The sequence below is a fragment of the Halichoerus grypus genome, chromosome 8 (genome assembly GCF_964656455.1).
Source record: "Halichoerus grypus chromosome 8, mHalGry1.hap1.1, whole genome shotgun sequence".
In the NCBI taxonomy this organism is placed as follows: domain Eukaryota; kingdom Metazoa; phylum Chordata; class Mammalia; order Carnivora; family Phocidae; genus Halichoerus; species Halichoerus grypus.
In genome coordinates this window covers 151275570-151289836 of record NC_135719.1, presented here as the reverse complement: position 1 = coordinate 151289836, position 14267 = coordinate 151275570, and the positions used below count along the sequence as shown (strand labels likewise).

Here is a 14267-nt window from a genome sequence, read left to right as displayed (position 1 = left end):
GCTCGGGCAGGTGGGAGAGCAGGAGGGGTAGGGGGCTGCCCCAGGGGCTCAGGGGAGCAGGCAGAGCTTGTGCAGGTGAGCAGGGGCAGGTAGAGAGCAGGAGGGGAAGGGGGCTGCCCCAGGGGCTCAGGGGATCAGGCAGAGCTGGTGCAGGTGAGCAGGGGCAGGTGAGAGCAGGAGGGGTAGGGGGCTGCCCCAGGGGCTCAGGGGAGCAGGCAGAGCTTCTGCGGGTGAGCTGGGGCCTGGGACACAGTAGGGGCAGGGGCAGCCCCAGGAGCTCCGGGGATGAAGGGCAGGACTGAGCTCGCAGGAGCTCGGGACTAGGTGGGAGCTGAGCAGGTGCAGCCTATAGGTACAGCTGAGGGCTCGGGTCCAGGTGAGCGTCCCTGCACATGGGGGACAGGGTGAGGGGCTGGCCCTGGGGGACAACTTAGGGTGGAGACTAGAACCTCGGTGGGAAGGTCTCTGGGGTGGAAGGGTCAGTGGTAGCCACCTTTGAGGGGCGGAGCGGGGGCCTAGGTCTTTGGTCCAGGGGCGCAAGCCATGTTCTGGAGGCTCATGGGGATGAGGAACAGAAGAGGTGGACATGCCTCAGCCAGGCGGGGAGGCACGGGGCAGTGGACCCAGTGGAGGAGAGAGCAAGGGGCCCCATCAGAGCTTGAGGCAGAGCTGCCAGCCTGGGGTGTGGGTGGGAGGGGACACCAGCAGGGTCCTCAGCCTTAGCAGAGGGACCAGGGTCGGAGGGGATAGGCGTGTCTGGGTTTGGGGGGCTGAGATGCCCTGAGGTGCTGGCACCATGCAGGGAGGACAGCCAGGGCAGGGCAAGTCTCCCCCCCTCCCATCCTGAGGGGCAGACAGGCTCAGGAAAGACGTGGGCTGAAGGAGGACTCTGGGGAGAGCAAGGAGCTGGACAGGCCCCAGAGCAGGGGTGGCCAAGGCCAGGGGCACTGGCTGGGAGGGGCCCTGAGTGAGCTCAGGAAGCCATGCCAGGAAGGCCTGAGGAGGGTCCAGTGCTTTCGGGGCAGGGACGGGGGCTGGAGCTGCTTGGCTGCAGAGCTGACCCAGAGGACGTGAGGTCTGGAGGGCAGTTGGCAGGCCTTGTTGAGGGCTCTGGGCTGAGGGGCATGGGCAGTGGGTGGATGTTCCCGCTGGTCCAAGGCACAGTCAGGCTGGGACAGCATGGCAGTGGGGTCAGGGGACTAGCAGGAGCCGGCTGGGAGCAGGGGCCACAGGTCTGGGCTCAGACGGAGGGCTCAGTCAGGCTGGACACCCAGAGAAAGCCTGAGTGGGGACCCAAGACCTGAGTCCCAGGGGACTCTGACCCATGTGGTCACCCAGCACAGACCACGCTCATGATCCAGGCCCTGTGGCCACAGAGAGCTAAGCCAGGCAGCTGGTCGCACATGTCCAGGAAGCACATGGGCACTGGGCCCAAGGGCACCCCAGCCTGGGCACCTGCTGTCCTGCCCCAGCCCTGAAGGGGTGAGAGCCTGGTGGTCACACAGCCTCCTCTCTTGCAGTTCCCGCCACGGCCCCATCGGTTTTCCCACTGGCCCCCAGCTGCGGGACCACACCCAGCTCCACAGTGGCCCTGGCCTGCCTGGTGTCCGGCTACTTCCCCGAGCCTGTGACTGTGTCCTGGAACTCCGGCTCCTTGACCAGTGGTGTGCACACCTTCCCGTCCGTCCTGCAGTCCTCAGGGCTCTACTCTCTCAGCAGCATGGTGACAGTGCCCTCCAGCAGGTGGCCCAGTGACACCTTCACCTGCACTGTGGCCCACCCGGCTAGTAGCACCAACATTGTCAAGAAAGGTGAGAGAACGGGCTTCAGGGAGGGTGTCCACTGGGAGACAGGCCAGGTCAGCTGGCCGCCTGGACCCCAGGGCACAGGGGAAGCACTGCTGTCTCCTCCACCTGAAGGCCTCCCATTTCGGGAAGGAGGTCCTCTGGGTGTTGCCACCTGGTCCACTGTGAGCACAGGCGGCTTACCCCCACTCCAGTCCCTGGTCTGAGAAGCCCCCAAGACCTGGCCCTCACCTACACCCACCCAAATCTGTGCCCACTCCAGATACCCAGTAATGCCCAGTCTGCTCTCTCTGCAGTGCCCGGAAATGGTGATTACAACAACTGTAAGCAATGTCCCAAATGTCCAGGTGAGTCAACAGGACCTTGCCCTCCACCCCAAGCAGATGGCCAGCGTCCAGCCACAACCTGGTGGGGGGAATGGATGTTCAAGAGGAAGCCCACCCACGTGCTGACCCCTGTACTCTGTCTCCATTACTAGTCCCTGAAATGCTGGGAGGACCTTCAGTCTTCATCTTTCCCCCCAAACCCAAGGACATCCTCAAAATTGCCGGAACCCCTGAGGTCACATGTGTTGTGGTGGACCTGGGTCATGAAGACCCTGAAATCCAGGTCAGCTGGTTCGTGGATGACCAGGAGGTGCACACAGCCAAGACAAAGCTGCCTGAGGAGCAGTTCAACAGCACCTACCGTGTGGTCAGTGTCCTCCCCATCCTGCACCAGGACTGGCTCGCAGGAAAGAAGTTCAAGTGCAAGGTCAACAGCAAAGCCCTCCCATCTCCCATCCAGAGGACCATCTCCAAGGCTAGAGGTGCGAGGCAGGGTGGGGGGTGCAGGGAGGGTCGAGCAGGGCCTTGCAGACCAAGACCAGCCCTTCACCTTTGGAGTGACCATGTGTGCTGACCTCTTACCCCACAGGGCAGGCCCATCAGCCCAATGTGTACATCCTACCCCCGTCCCCGAAGGAGATAGCATCCAAGGACAAAGTCAGCATGACCTGCCTTATCAAAGACTTCTACCCACCTGACCTTGATGTGCAGTGGCTGAGCGAAGGAGAGGAAGAGCCGGAGAGCAGTATCCGAACAACCCCACCCCAACTGGACACAGATGGAACCTACTTCCTCTACACCAAGCTCTCGGTGGACAAGAACCGATGGCAGCGGGGAGAGGTCTTCAAGTGTGAGGTCATGCATGAAGCTCTACACAACCACCACACACAGCAATCCATCTCCCAGTCTCCGGGTAAATGAGCAACATGCCCGGGATCCCAGCAAGCCCCCGACCATGGGCTCTCAGGGTCCCACAAGGACGCCAGAGCCCCCACCCCTGTGTACATACCTCCCAGGCAGGCACCCCTGCATGAAATAAAGCACCCAGCACTGCCCTGAGACCTTGTGATGCTGTCATAGTTCTTTCTGAGGCAGAGCTCAGGACACCTGGACCTCTGGGTGGCATGGACAGGCCGGGCTCCAAGGCCAAGGGGTCACCATTGGTGGGAGAGATCAGGTCCCACGGGGGCCACATCCCCTAGTGGGCAGGTCTGCACTGGCTGCCACAGGATGTGGGCAGGAGTTGCCTGAGGCAGGAGAGGGGACTTTGCCACAGGTGGCAGCCACTCTGGGTCTTCCCTCCAGTCAGAAGCTGCCCAGGGCTGGAGGGTATGGACAGGGATTGCAGAAGCCCCTCCAGAGCCCTCAGGGAAATGAGCACACAGTCCTACCCACCTCTGTGCCAGCCCAAGTTGTGGGACACTGGCCTGTCCTCTGCCCTGGGCTCCCTGGGCCTCCTGAGACTCTGCGTGGTAGCTCTGTGCCCACGCAAGAGCCATGCCTGACCCATGTGTGGGGACAGGCCCTCCTTTGCCCTCAGGCACTCCATGAACAGGCCCCCGCCCTCCCTCAAATGCAGGGGTCTTGCCTGGCTTCATCCTGCCTGGGGCCAGGCCTGTCCACTCCTGAGGACACTCATCCCCGTGCCCCAAAGGGGCAGAGGCAGGTGGCCCTGGGTGCCCAGGGGAGGGACCATCCCAGATGCCACTTGGGGCTGAGTCCAGACCCACTGAAAACAAGCCTGTCCCACTGAGCAGTGCCACCTTCTCTCTCTCACACACACACACACACACTCACACACATGCATGTACATGCACACACATGCATACACACATATACACACTCGCATGCAGACATGTGCCTGTACATACACACTTGTTTACACACACATACATGCACACATGCACATGTACTTACACTCAGACGTGCATATACACGCACATACACACAGGCCTTACACGCTGGGCCTCACCCGGACAGCCTCCATGAGCCCAGACCAGAGCGGGTCTGGGGACCCTCACCCTGCACACCAGCCTGGTCCCCACCCCCCCAACACCTGTCAGCTGCTCAGCAGCTCATCCACACTGACCACACTAACCAGCCCTCCTCTGCCCCAGGGCACCTGCACCCCCCCAATATCCACGAAACCCCCACACCCAGCTTGTCCTGACGCTCCCACACACTCATATTCTAGGACACTCCCCGACACTGACCAGCCCTTCCCTGGACTCTGCTGACCCTCCCACCCTCTGGACCTGGCCCCCAGGGGAAGAGGAAGTGTGTCGGTCAGGGCGCCTTCCCCCATGAGGGCTCCAGCACAGGACAGAGCAGAGAAGGAGGGCGTCCCCACTAGCCAGGCCCAAGCTGGAGAGCTGGGGGTGCTGAGGCTGGCACCTGAGGTGGCAGAGGGCTGTGACTGCCCCCCAAAGAAGGACCCCAGTGGGCAGGCACGGCACTGATCACCCCCTTCCTGTCCAGAGCTGCTCCTGGACGACAGCTGTGCCGAGGACCAGGATGGGGAGCTGGACGGGCTGTGGACCACCATCTCAATCTTCATCACCCTCTTCCTGCTCAGCGTGTGCTACAGCGCCACTGTGACCCTCTTCAAGGTGGGCATCCCCACACGTCCCTCACTGCGGCCTGCTGTCTCCATGGTGTCCCCACACTCTCCCCATGCTGTCCCCACGCTGTCCCCACGCTGTCCCTCTGTTGTCCACACGCTCTCCCTACACTCTCTCCATGCTGTCCCCATGCTATCCACACGCAGTCCCCATGCTATCCCTACACTGTCCACTGTTGTCCCCATGCTGTCCACACACTGTCCCCTCTTTCCCCACGCTATCAACACGCTATCACACACACCGTCCCCACGTTTCCCACTGTCCCCACACTGACGTACACTGTTCCCATGCTGTCCCCACGCTGTCCCCACACAGAGCCTCCACTGACCTCACACTAAGCTTACAGTGTCACCATGCTGTCCCCACACTGTCCCCACACTGACCTCATGCTGTCCCCACTCTGTCCCCAGGCTGTCCCCACACTGTCCTCACACTGTCCCCATACTGTCCCCACACTCTCCCTATGCTGTCCCCACGCTGTCCCCATGCTGACCCCACACTGACCCAAAACTGCCCACATTGACCCCAAACTGACCCCACACTGACCCAAAACCGTCCCAACTGCATCCCCACACTGAGCTGATGCTGTCCCCACACAGTCCCATCACTGTCCCCTTGCAGTCACCACACTGTCCTCACACTGACCTAAACTCTCCCCACTTTGACCCTGCACTGACCCCACACTGACCAAAAACTGTCCCGATGCTGTCCCCGCACTGTCGCCATGCTGTCCCCACGCTGTCCCTACACTGTCCCTATGCTGTCCTTATGCTGTCCCCACACTGTCCCTACACTGTCCCCCTGCTGTCCTTACGATGTCCCCACAGTGACCCTACACTGTCCCCATGCTGTCCTTATGCTGTCCCCACATGTCCTCATGCTGTCCTCATGCTGTCCCCACGTTGTCCCCACAGTGTCCTGACGCTGTCCTCTACCATCCCCTCTCTATGGCCCACTGTCCCCATGTTGACCACACACTGTCCCCACACTATCCCCACGCTGTCCCAACAGTGACCCACACTATCCCCACACTGACCCAAAACTGTCCACATGTTGACACCACACTGACCCCACGCTGTCCCCACACTGCCCCCATGTTGACCCCAAACTGACCACACTGACCCAAAACTGTCCCCACACTGACCCCACGCTGTCCCCACACTGCCCCCATGTTGACCCCAAACTGACCACACTGACCCAAAACTGTCCCCACACTGACCCAACGCTGTCTCCACACTGTCCCATGCAGTACTCACACTGTACCCACACTATGGCCCACTGTCCCCACGCTGTCCCCATGCTCACCCCACACTGTCCCTACACTGCCCCACACTATGCCCTGTTGTCCCCACACTGTCCACACACTCCCTCTTTGCTTTCCCCATATTGTGCCCACTCTGTCCCCATGATGTCCCCACACTGACCAAACACTGTCCCCACACTATGGCCCGCTGTCCCCATGCTGTCCCCATACTGTCCCCTCTGTGTCCCCACACTGTCCCCTCTGTGTCCCTTCACTGACTACTCACTGCCCCTTCGCTGTCCCCTTGCTGTCCGCATGCCATCCCCACCAGGGCCCCCGCACACTACAGTGGTCCCGGGTGTGGGGGGCAGGCCCTGGCGGGAGGCGGTCCTTCAGACTCCAGGCCACGCTCACTCCCTTGCCCGCCTGCTGCAGGTGAAGTGGATCTTCTCCTCGGTGGTGGAGCTGAAGCGCACGATCGTGCCCGACTACAGGAACATGATCGGGCAGGGGGCCTAGGGCCCGCCCTCTTGGGCGGGTGTCCAGGACTGCCCTCGACCCCACATAGGAACCGGGTTAATCCGTTCATGCCGCTCGGCTTGCTGCCAGGCCCGCTCTCTGCCCTCCCACCTTGCCACCCTCTGACCTCACAGCCACCCTGGGCCTGCACCTCCACCCTCTGGGCTCGTGGACACCGTGGGCTGCATCTTGCCCCTGAACCCCCGTTTGGAGACTCAACACGACAGCAGGCCGTGCCCCTGACCTGAGCTGACGGACACCTGCTGACCCCTCCTCAGCAGCCACCAAGATACTGCTGGGGCCGTGTGGACACTGAGGCATCAGGGCAAGATGGCCCTCACCAGGACAGCCGCGGGGTCGGAGTGCACGGTCATCCTGGAGGAGGTGGAGGGCTCATGATCCCAGTGTCTGTCTGGGCAGGGCCTGGCCTCTGTGCAAACCCCTTCCAGGCCAGGCTCCAGAAGGCAGGACATCCCCAGAGCAGGCATGTTGTCACAGATCCTGAGGAAGCCGCGGGCCTCTGTCACCCCAGAGAGAAGCTTCCAACGTGCTGAGAATGGTCAGTCAGACCTTCTCCACTGGAGGAGACCATGCAGAGAAGGGCCCAGGCCTGTGGCCACTGCAGGAGCCCACCAGGGGCAGGGGGCACCATCTGGGGAAGGATTGATGGCAGCCAGACTGGCCTCCTGCAGAGGGGCCTGGTGACCTGGTCCCAAGGTGGGTGGGATGCAGCCTCAGTGGACAAAGGTGGACGGGAGCCGAGAGGCCAAGACAGCAGGCCCAGCCTGCACCATCCCGTGCCCAGGACCCGAGTCATGCTGAGCAGGAATGCCTGCTTGCTCCTGGGAGCTGGGGGCAGAGACAAGATGACCAGAGAGAGCCCCCGGGCATTGGGGCCTGAGACAGGTGGACCCCTAGGCCTGGTTCTCCACCAGTCTTTGAGCGAGTGCCAGGTCAAATCCCCTACATGGGAGATGGCCGGGCAGGGGAGGAGAAGCAGAGCCCCCGTGCCCCCAGGAGAGAATGCACACCCATCACTCAAGGGAAACCCACTGCTGTAGCTTGGGTAGCTTGTTTCTTGTGAAATTTCTGGAGCACAATAATGTCCTTTACTGTTTCTTCTCTTTTTCTTCGATGACAATAAACTATCCTGAAAAGTTCCATAATTCGCTGGGGAAAGTCTTCCTCTGTTGATGTGCCTGGTGAAATCCCAGCCTGGCCACGCCATGCATTGGCTCCCTCCCGCCGTGGGGGGCCAGGACCCCACAGCCCTGGGGCTCCCAGTGGGTGAGGAAGGCAGCCAGAAACAGTGCAGGGCCAGGGGTCGCCTGGGGCTGGGTGCAGGAGGGGCTGCCAGCCCTGGCCATGGCCAGAAGCAAGAGGCATGTGTTGGGTGTGTATTAGTCAGCACGGGCAGCCAGACAAAAGGGCCACAGTCCAGGGGCTTCAACCACATGTATTTCTGCTTTCACAATTCTGGAAGCTAGCAGGGAGAGAGGCAGGCCTCGCAGGGTGGGTGTCTCCTGGGGCCTCTGCCCCTGTCCTCACATGGCCAGCCCTCTGTGTGTGCCTGAGTCCTGATCGTCTGCTCTTACAAGGAGAAGAGGCCATACTGAGGACCAGCCATACTGGATTGCATTAATGACCTCCTTTTACCTTATCACCTCGCCAAACACCCCATCTCCAAATACTGTCACATTGAGGTCCTGCAGTCAGGGATTTAAGACATGAATTTGGGGGACACAATTTAGGATGGCTGTGGGACAGAAAGCAGGTGTCCAGGACAACATTCCAGCCCTCAGGGACCCTGGGGGCTCCAGGCTACCATCCTCAGGTCACTCCACACCCTCCATCCCCTTCACCCTACACATCCACCTAGAAGCCAATCTGCCAATGGGCCATGCAGCCTGCCCAGGCCCCTCTTCCTCTCGGCCCCAGGGCTACCCTCAGTCCCATCCCCTGGACCAATGATCAGCCTCCGTCCCACCCACCCACCCCACATGGGAATGCCAAGAGCTCCCACAACAGGGGGACCCCATGCCCTCCTTGTGGAGCACCAGGCACTGGCACAACTATGCCATCACCCTCTGGGCTAGAATGCCCGCTCCCTGAGAACTACCTCCCACCAGGCCCTGAGGCTCCCACCTGGGACCCTCCAATACTGTCCTACCACATGGAACCACCAGAAGATGGATGAGAGCTAAGACATAGAGACCCAGAGTAACAGAATTAGGAGGAGACAGGTGGGAGGAGAGAGATAGAGACCCAGAGAAACAGAACCAGGAGGAGACAGGTGGGAGGAGAGAGACAGAGACCCAGAGAAACAGAACCAGGAGGAGACAGGTGGGAGGAGAGAGATAGAGACCCAGAGAAACAGAACCAGGAGGAGACAGGTGGGAGTTGAGAGACAGAGGCCCAGAGTAACAGAATCAGGAAGAGACAGCTGGAAAATGAGAGATAGAGACCCAGAGAAACAGAACCAGGAGGAGACAGACACAGGTAAAATAGAGACCCACAGTCACAGGACCAGGAGGAAATGGAAGTCAGGTAGGAGATACAGACCCACTGTGCTCAATGAGAAAGGAACGGTCTCTGGACACAGGGGCCTGACAGACCAGGGCAAAGACAGACATTAAGTAAATCGTTCCACAAACAAGTAAGGACCATCATGACAAGTGCCGTGAGTAGAGAGCATCGGTGTCCTGAGGCCCCCTAACAGAAGAGCCCAATCTGTGGGATCAGGGGAGGCTTTCCTGGGGGAGCACCCTGAGGCAGAACCCCTAGAGGAAGCAGTGCGGCTGCCCCGGGCCTGCTCCTCTGCACCTGCTCTCCTGCCCGCCCAGGCCACGGAACCTCGTCGACCCAGGAGAACCTGGCCATCTGGAAGAAGACATGCATGCCACATTACAGGATAGTTTCCAAAACAGAGTGTGATCCTGACTCCCATATGGACACATAACGAATGTCTTTCAAATATTTCTTTAACTCATCAATTCAGTAGAATCAAAGTATCTCATTTCTATCGTTGAATCAAGAATGCTACGAAGCAGGGGCGCCTGGGTGGCTCAGTCGTTAAGCGTCTGCCTTCGGCTCAGGTCATGATCCCGGGGTCCTGGGATCGAGCCCCGCATCGGGCTCCCTGCTCTGCCGGAGGCCTGCTTCTCCCTCTCCCACTCCCCCTGCTTGTGTTCCCTCTCTCGCTGTGTCTCTCTCTGTCAAATAAATAAAAAATCTTTAAAAAAAAAAAAAAAGAATGCTACGAAGCATTTATACATAGTTGCATTTTCAAATGCATCTGGTTTATTCCATGGGAGGCAGGAAGAATCCACCATCCTTCCAAAGGAGAGAATTTGCATTGCCATCCACTACCTACAACTCATGGGAATGTAAGATAGCTCAAAGACAATGATCTGCCCACCTGGAAGGGTGTACGAGACAATGCCTTTATTTCCAATGAACACATAAGAAGTCATCTTTGGGTCCATTTCCGACACTTGCACAATATTTCCTAAAAGCATTTGTAACTGACAGAATATCCAGAATACGTACAGCACTCCTGCAAATCAATTGGAAAAATCACACAATTCGAGAGAGAAATGGACACGGGAATTGAACAGATGTTTCACAGCAGATCCGAATAGCCCTTAAACCTATGGGAAGGATGCGGGGCCTCCCTAGGTGCACGGGAAGTGATCGTTTCTGAGAAACCGCAGGAGAGAAAGTGGTTTCATTCCAACAGGGCAGAGCCACTTGTACCAGAATAAATTCGCGGGCAGCAAGTATAAACTGGAAGCACTGCTCGGCCAACAGAGATCAGAAGACAGCGGAGAAACGTCAGAAGCAAGCAGATACTGGAGAAGATCGCTCCCGGGAAAGATCTGTCTGAAGGCAAAGCCCAGTCGTGCAGCAGGTGCAGTCAGAGGGCAGGCAGAATCCGCCGCCGGCCCGGGTCCAGGCAGGCCATGGGGCTCGGGGCCGCACCTAGGGAGCAGCTGGGAATTAAGGGGAAGGAGTCAGCGAGGGGGAACCCCAAATTCTGTTGTACGTGCTCTTCAAACCCTTGGCTGATCCCTTGACTGGGCACCTGTAGGGGAAACTAAGAGGGACCCAGCAGGCACACCAGCCAGAAGGTCAAAGAACAGAGGGCCAGCTTCTCATACACAGACAGAGGAACCCGCACAAACACGTGCACACGGGCTCACATGCACATGGAGACACATGCACACACACACAGGCTGTCCCAGGTCAGTGAATAAAGGGCAGCATTGTGGGTCCACGCAGGGCACTGTGCAGGCAGGAAGGTGTGACGCCAGAGCAGGGCAGCCTGGAGGTTGAGGGCACGGTGCCTGCTGGGTGGAGCAACCAGTCCTGCTCCTGGACAGACGGGGGCACGGGTGAGGGTGGATCCTGGAGGCCAGGACAGGGCCACGGCCCCAGAGAGGAGCAGAGCGGGGACAGCACGGACACGTATGCTCAGAGCTGAGCTGCCCTGGTGGGAACTGGGAGGAGATGAGAGCCATTCTCCTCCAAGACCAAAGGACCCCAAGGACAGCCTAGGTTGGAGACAGGACCCACCAGCAGCAGCAGGGTGCATCCTGCGCCTTCAGCGTAGAGCCAGGAGACTGACTGGGCACTGAGGTCCCGGCCCCACACCCGGGGAAGAATGAGCAGGGGCCACCAGGGTGGGCCAGGGCTGCCAGTGGAGCCCGAGCCAAGCATGCTCACCTACGTGCAGGCTACAGTGCCGGGCAGCACCTGGCCTGGGCCTGCAGGGGCATCATGCTCTGGGATGGGGCTCTGCCTGCCCTGTGGTTTCTCTCAGAATCGTGGGCCCTTCCAAGGAACTGGGTGCTCGCCCTCTGCTGCCCACTCAGCACCTGTCCCCGGGGCCAAGGGCGGGGCAAGCAGACTGGGACAGACTGCCCGGGGGGGCAGGGAGGTCAGGCTGGGCACTGACTCCCCCAGACTTCACATCCAGGCTTCCCGGAGCCCTGGCTCTGCCCCATGCCTCCCAGCCCAACCACGCAGCAGCCCCTCTCGCATCTTCTAAATGAGCCCGAATGTCCCTCCGAGGGCACCAGACCTGACAGAGGCCACCTCCACACAGCCTCCCTGCTCGGGAACTGCTGGCCCTGGGCATCCTGCGTCCAGAGGGTGGGATCCTGATGTCTCTCGCTCCAAACCCTGCACAAAGCCTCACGGGAGCTCACACTGTGAGCTGCATTGGCAGGTCCCCGTGGCCGCCCCGACGTGTGCGCTCAGGCCTTCGGGGGGGTTCAGGGGACACACAGGCCTGCAGGACGTGACCACAGTGTGAAGGTATGGCCTAGACCAGCCCATCACAGCTCCACACACGTCACAGGTGTGTCAAGAGTGGGCAGCTGCCCCAACAGGCCAGAATCAGATGCCACTCCATGGTCCCCACACCCGTGGTGAGCACCCACAGAACAGATCCATGACACAGTCCACCCCTGGCTGCAGCTGATACGGCAATCTTCCAGAGCCCCCGGCCATCCTCACAGCCAGGTCCAGCCTGCCCACGGTCCCTGCCGGCCGTCCCTGGCCACACCACCCAGCTGCAGCCCCAGTAAGAGCCCAGCTGCGGGACACGGGCTCGGGAAGGAGTGTGTGAGCAATGGGTGAGGTCCCCTGCCAGCCAGATGCTCAGGGCGGGCCGGGGGTTCCATGACCTGCCTGTCCCCAGGGGGACTCATGGCCTCACACACTCACCCCCAGAGCCACTCCCACCAGGCAGTGGGACACAGGAACAGGTACTTGCCACAAGGACCCCTGCATCCACGTCTCAGGCACATGGCCACACAGGCTGTGGCTTCTCACGCACAAACGGCCATGACCCTTTCTTCACAGAGCTGCCTCGGGGGCAGCGGTGATGGTGCCCGTGCCCCCTCCCTTCCTGGGGCATCCCGGTGACCACCACTGGGTGTTACAGCACAGCGAATCAGCATGGCATCGAGGGAGAGAGCCCATGAGCTGGGCAGCAGGGGCCATGGAGAGGAGCCCACTGCGTCCTGACATTGCTGACACACTTCCCAAGAACACAAAGAAAGGGGTATTTCCAGGGCTGCTGAGGCCCCTGGGGGTTCCCACCCCATTTTTAGCCAGGGCACTGAGGCAGAGCTCCCCTCCCCCCAGGCCCTATTATCTGGACGCAAAAATAACAGCCATGGTTACTAATGATTCACCTCATCCGTCCAGGAGCCTATCCAGGGAGCTGCAGACAATCAGGACGGGTCCCCTGATGGAGGGCCGGCCACCTCAGGTATCCCAGCCACTGGGGCTGACCCCAGCTGCAGCAAGGGCAGGCTGCTCAGACCACTGCCCGCCCAGCAGGAACAGAGCCTCCTGGTCACTGCTTGTCTCCCAGATGTCTGTTCCCTGCACAAGGCACATGGGAGCAAGAGACTACCCAAAGCTGACACGGAGAAGACAAGGGGCCGAGAACCTCAGAGACGACAGGGCTCGGACAGAGCCCAAGGCTGAGAGGGTCAAGTACCAGGCAGAGGGCGTGGACAGGGCCCTGAGCGTGGATCTGCCTGCAACCAAGCAAGGCAGTGACCACCAGTCCAGGGTCAGGGGAAAGCACCAGGGAGCTGTCCCTGTGCTGAACGAGGTGGCAGGCTGGACTGGCCTACATCCTCAGGTGTGTGAACTGGGTAGCCCGAGCCAGCCTAAATAAGGAGGGCCAGGCTGTCTGGGCTAGGCTCAGTGCAGCTTGAGTGGAAGGAGTTATGTGAGTTATGTGGAAGGGGTTGACCTAACCCAGGCTCAGCTGGGCCAGGCTGGTCTCTCTGGGCTCCGCTAAGTTGTGTTGCCCTGAGTGGACAGAGATGGGCCAGGCTGGGCTGATTTTACAGGACCAGGTGGGCTGGGGTGAGCTAAGCTGGGGTGAGTTTGGTGGGCAGGGCAGGGTGGGCAACCCTGGCCTTGCATAGGACAGGCTTGACCAGCCTGGGCACTTGTGGCTGGGCTGGGCTCTCCTGAGCCAAGATGATCTGAGCCAAGCTGGGTGGATGGAGCCAGGGAGACCTGGGTCAGGTGAAATGCTCTCCTCGGTGGAGACTGTCCTGGGCTGGGCTGACTTGGATGGACAGGGCTTGGGCAGGTAGGTCTAACTGAGAAGATCTGAGGCGGCCTGGGAGGACTGGCCTGGGTTGGCTCACCTTGGCTCAACTAGCTGAACAAGGCTGACCTGAACTGCACTGCACGCAACACTGCTGAGCTGAGCTGAGTCAGGAAAACATGGGCCACCTGATGAGGGACCAGTGAGACAAGGCTGGGAAACAAATGGGCTACCCGGGCCTAAATGAGCTGAGCCTATCTGTTGTGGGCAGAGCTGCCTCAGCTGGGCTGGGCTGACCTGGGCTGAGCTGGGCTGGGCTGACTAAGCTAGGCTGAACTGGGCTGGGTTGTGCTAAGCTGAGCTGGACTGAACTGAGCTGAACTGGGCTGGGCTGAGCTGGGTTGGGTTGAGCAAGGCTGGGCTGACCTGGGCTGCACTGGGCTGAGCTGGGCTGGGCTGAGCTGAGCTGGGCTGCAATGGGCTGACCTGGGCTGAGCTGGGCTGAGCTAAAATAGGCTGAACTGGGATGGGTCGATCTGGGCTGAGCTGGGGTCAGCTAGGCTGAGCTGAGCTGAGCTGGACTGGGCTGAGCTGGGCTGGGATGGGATGGGATGGGCTGAGTTAAGCTAAACAGGGCTGAGCTGGGCTGCATGGGCTGAGCTAGGCTGGGCT

The 14267-nt window shown here is 60.3% G+C and overlaps 1 gene segment (V, D, J or C); it reads left to right on the top strand.

Moving 5' to 3' along the window:
• Positions 1-1124: 1124 nt before the first annotated feature.
• Positions 1125-7680, top strand: LOC118519254 (immunoglobulin heavy constant gamma 1-like). The segment is given in 7 exon segments: positions 1125-1131; positions 1506-1811; positions 2102-2152; positions 2284-2613; positions 2721-3044; positions 4610-4740; positions 6431-7680. Coding segments are annotated over 7 exon segments (1233 nt in total).
• Positions 7681-14267: the final 6587 nt, after the last annotated feature.